The sequence below is a fragment of the Brassica oleracea genome, chromosome C9, assembly GCF_000695525.1.
Source record: "Brassica oleracea var. oleracea cultivar TO1000 chromosome C9, BOL, whole genome shotgun sequence".
NCBI classification, from domain to species: Eukaryota; Viridiplantae; Streptophyta; class Magnoliopsida; order Brassicales; family Brassicaceae; genus Brassica; species Brassica oleracea.
Window position 1 is genome coordinate 54,139,006 of NC_027756.1, and position 3,608 is coordinate 54,142,613.

The 3,608-nt window shown below is 36.6% G+C and overlaps 1 protein-coding gene across 1 annotated transcript; it reads left to right on the forward strand.

Moving 5' to 3' along the window:
• The first annotated feature begins 386 nt into the window (after window positions 1–386).
• LOC106316172 lies at window positions 387–2,677 on the forward strand. Its single transcript, XM_013754039.1, has 2 exons — window positions 387–967; window positions 2,063–2,677. Exons 1-2 carry the CDS (start codon window positions 470–472, stop codon window positions 2,669–2,671), a joined length of 1,107 nt encoding a protein of 368 aa, XP_013609493.1. The 5' UTR covers window positions 387–469; the 3' UTR covers window positions 2,672–2,677.
• Window positions 2,678–3,608: the final 931 nt, after the last annotated feature.

Genomic DNA, 3,608 nt, shown 5'->3' on the forward strand with positions numbered 1-3,608 from the left:
AATACTATATACTCTTTAACAGAAAAAGTTGGCGGTAGTACATACGCATACTAACGTATTAATGTTATGTATGTAGTTTCAACTCCGTATTGAATATTCACACATGCTAGACTGCTAATAACAGAGGTCCAGTCATTAACTGCAAAGTTTACAACCATTACGGTTTAATACTTGCTACCTTTCCGCATCCAACTGCAAATCTTGGACAAAGGTCAAATGCTCATTAAAACTCCATACTTACATTTTACGCAACTGAGAAAAAAGAAAATGGATAAAGAAGATTTGTAAAATAGTTTCAATTAAAAGCAGGTCGGCTCAGATTGGATATGTATCTACATATTACCGTTGGTTTTCTTTTATGAAATTAAAGAACATCTCTTATAGTTTTCAATCAATTAATTACAAAGTTAATTTGGCTTTATATAATACATAATTTTTTATGTTCCTATATATAGAAGAGGACTAACTAATGCCAACTTCACAAATAAGAGCTAAAATGAAAACAATAATCCACAAGTCGATGATCGCCGGAGTACAGAGCGTCATGCCGGTGGAAGTGACGCAACAACGTGAAGTCCGTTCCATATCAGTCGAAGATCCCGTCGGAGCAGGAATATTCCGGCGAACACTAAACATAGTTACGTACTACAAACAAGCAGGTGATAGTGGCGAGAGAGGGTGGTTAGTCGCCGGTTGGATAAAGGAGTCGTTAGGGAGAGCCTTGACCGAGCAGCCGTTGCTTTGTGGTAGACTGCGGCGGAGGAGGACGACGAAGGGAGAGGAAGATGGTCTGGAGGTGGTGACCAACGATAGTGGCGCTAGGCTGGTAGAGGCTAGGTTTCCGGCAAGTTTGCCGGAGTTTTTTGAAATGGTGAAGAGAGACAAAAACAGAGCTGAAGCAGAGACTGTCTTCTGGAGAGACATTGATGAAGTTGATCCTCAGTTCTCTCCATTGTTCTATGTTCAGGTAACTAATCAACAGTAAAACTATTCATAAGATAATGGTCAAAATAACATAGTAAGTAAACTGAGTATTCAGAAAAAAAATAGTATAATATAACTTTACAAGTGTAGTAGAGTTATATTATATATAGAGAAATTCTTGGGTTCACCCCCTAGGATGAACCTCTAGGTTCACCATCCAATAGTGTTTGAGTATTTGATATTTGATATCTTTTAAAAAAAAGAAATAAAATTGAATATCAAAATTAGATTATATTTTTAAAATAAAATAATAAAAATACATAAAAATAGTTACAAAAAATAAATTAATTAATATTATTAAGTCTTCAGCAAAATACTAAACCATATACCCTAAATCCTAAACCCTAAACGTTAAACCTTAAACTTTGGATAAACTCTAAACCGTTGGAAAATCTTAAACCCTAAATCATACATTACAAACTAAATTTCAATAACACTAAACCCTGAATCCTAATCACTAAACCCTAAACTCTTGGGTAAACTCTGAACCCTTGGATAAATCATAAACTGTAAAGTTTAATTTTAAATATTTTTTATGATTTATCCAAGGTTCAGGGTTTATCCAAGGGTTCAGGGTTTAGTGATTAGGGTTTAGGGTTTAATGTTATTAAGATTTAGTTTTTAATGTATGATTTAGGGTTTAAAAATTTCCAATGGTTTACGGTTTATCCAAAATTTAAGGTTTATAATTTAGGGTTTGGAGTTTAGGATTTAGGGTATAGGATTTAGTATTTTGCGGTTTAACAATATTTATTTATTTATTTTTTGTAACTATTTTTATGTATTTTTATTGTTTTATTTTAAAAATATAATCTTATTTGGAAATTCAATCTTGTTTCCTTTTTTAAAAGATATTAAATATCAAATACTCAAACACTATTGGTTGGTAAATTTAGAGGTTCACCGTAGGGGGTGAACCCAAGAATTTCTCTTGTATATATATAGATATAACAATTATATTAGAGCTATATATTATATCTTAACACTTTTTGATCAGCTATTTCTATTGATATTGTTTTCATTTTTTCAACTTTTAAATGTGGTTGAGGTTGTTTTTGGTATTTATATATCTTAATAGGTGACTAATTTTGAGAGTGGTGGATACTCCATTGGGATAAGCTGCAGCATCCTAATAGCTGATCTCCTCATTGAGACAGATTTCTTGAAAAAATGGGCTAAAATCCAAAGCTCTTTGGCTCATTCTCAGACCACACTCAAACCAATCTTCTACCTCCCACCAGTCAAAAGAGATAAATTCATCAATGAACTTCCTAGGCCAGTCTCGGTTCTTGACCGCGGTGGACCCCTTGTAATCCGGGCCAAAACATGCTCGAAAACGCCACTAGCTTGCATGAAAAAATCTGTTAAAGCTGCTGAGGATGTATTCTTGTTCCTCAAGGAACAAAGCGGTGGCGAAAATAATACTACTGAGCGTCATGGTATGAAGGTAGAGATACACTCGAGAGATGAAGCGATTGGCGATTGCGATTGTGGTGACCATTTAGAGGAGACAGATGTTGGAGTACTGCTTGATGTGAGTTTAGTGTTCGAGGACAAGTTTGAATTCAATTCATGTTGGGTTGGGTCTGTCGCGAAAGGGGTTGTGCTTATCTTCCCATCTACTTTGGGAGGTACCAAGTCGCTTGTCAAATTTATTGTTGCATCGCCAAAAAATGCGACTCATTAATATCAGTGGCATTATTATTTAACTTTTTATTGTGTGGTTTGGTTTCTAAGATTAAATAAATCGACGATGATAATAACTCCTTAAAAAAATATGGTTTGTTAGAATAATGTCTTGATAATCTTTACGTATTTTTATCTTTTAAAACCAAGGATACCTATATTCGCTTTGATTAATTCAGATCTTTAAGTAGACTTTCACTAATACTGATTGTTATGACGAAGATGATCAAAGAGATCTATAATAATAAACGGGGTTTTTTCTCACTTCCTGCAGCCACGTCCGTTTTTTAGGGGTGGGCACATGTCGCCACGTGTCGGCGCTTAATTGGTTACGTTTTTTTGTTTTTTTTTTCCCTTATTCGGTTTGGGCTCCGGCTTATGTGTTGTTTTTTTATTTGTTTTGTCACGGCCCATCTTGAACCCTGCTCTTATGAACTGATCTTGCCCAGGGTTTTCACGTCTCGTCTTCGTCTTCTACCTTCTCATCATCGAACGCGAGACGCAGAAATTCGAGCCTGTTCAGTATCCCTAGCGCCTCCGATTTCAATAACTCTGCAACTTAACTCCACTGAGCGGTAGAGAAGGTGAGAGCCACCACTGGATCTCTCTCTCTCTCTCCCGTGTTGGATCTCTCTCTCTCCAGGCACTGTCACGTTTACATCTCTCTCTCTCTCCCTCTCTCCCTCTCTCTGAGTTTTGATTTCGTTTTGTTTTTGTCTTGGTAAAGAAAGTTGGAGGAAGCAGAGAAGCTTGATGGAGGAGGACGGAGAAGAAGCTTCACGAGGTGGAGGAGGCTGGACGAACAGACAGCGGAAGAGGCGGGATGAAAAGGCGGAGGAGGAGGCATGACGCTCAAGTTTGCCAGCGGTGGAGAGTTCAACAAGAAGATGGCGGCCTCTTGATTAGGTTTAGTGTTGTATTTTTAGTTTTTTTTTTAA

What these genes read in the sequence shown, in the direction of transcription:
- LOC106316172 (XM_013754039.1), top strand. Translation starts at nt 470, where the DNA reads ATGCCAACTTCACAAATAAGAGCTAAAATGAAAACAATAATCCACAAG. An exon ending in CTCCATTGTTCTATGTTCAG is followed by an intron (nt 968 to 2,062) that starts GTAACTAATCAA and finishes ATATCTTAATAG; the next exon opens with GTGACTAATTTTGAGAGTGG.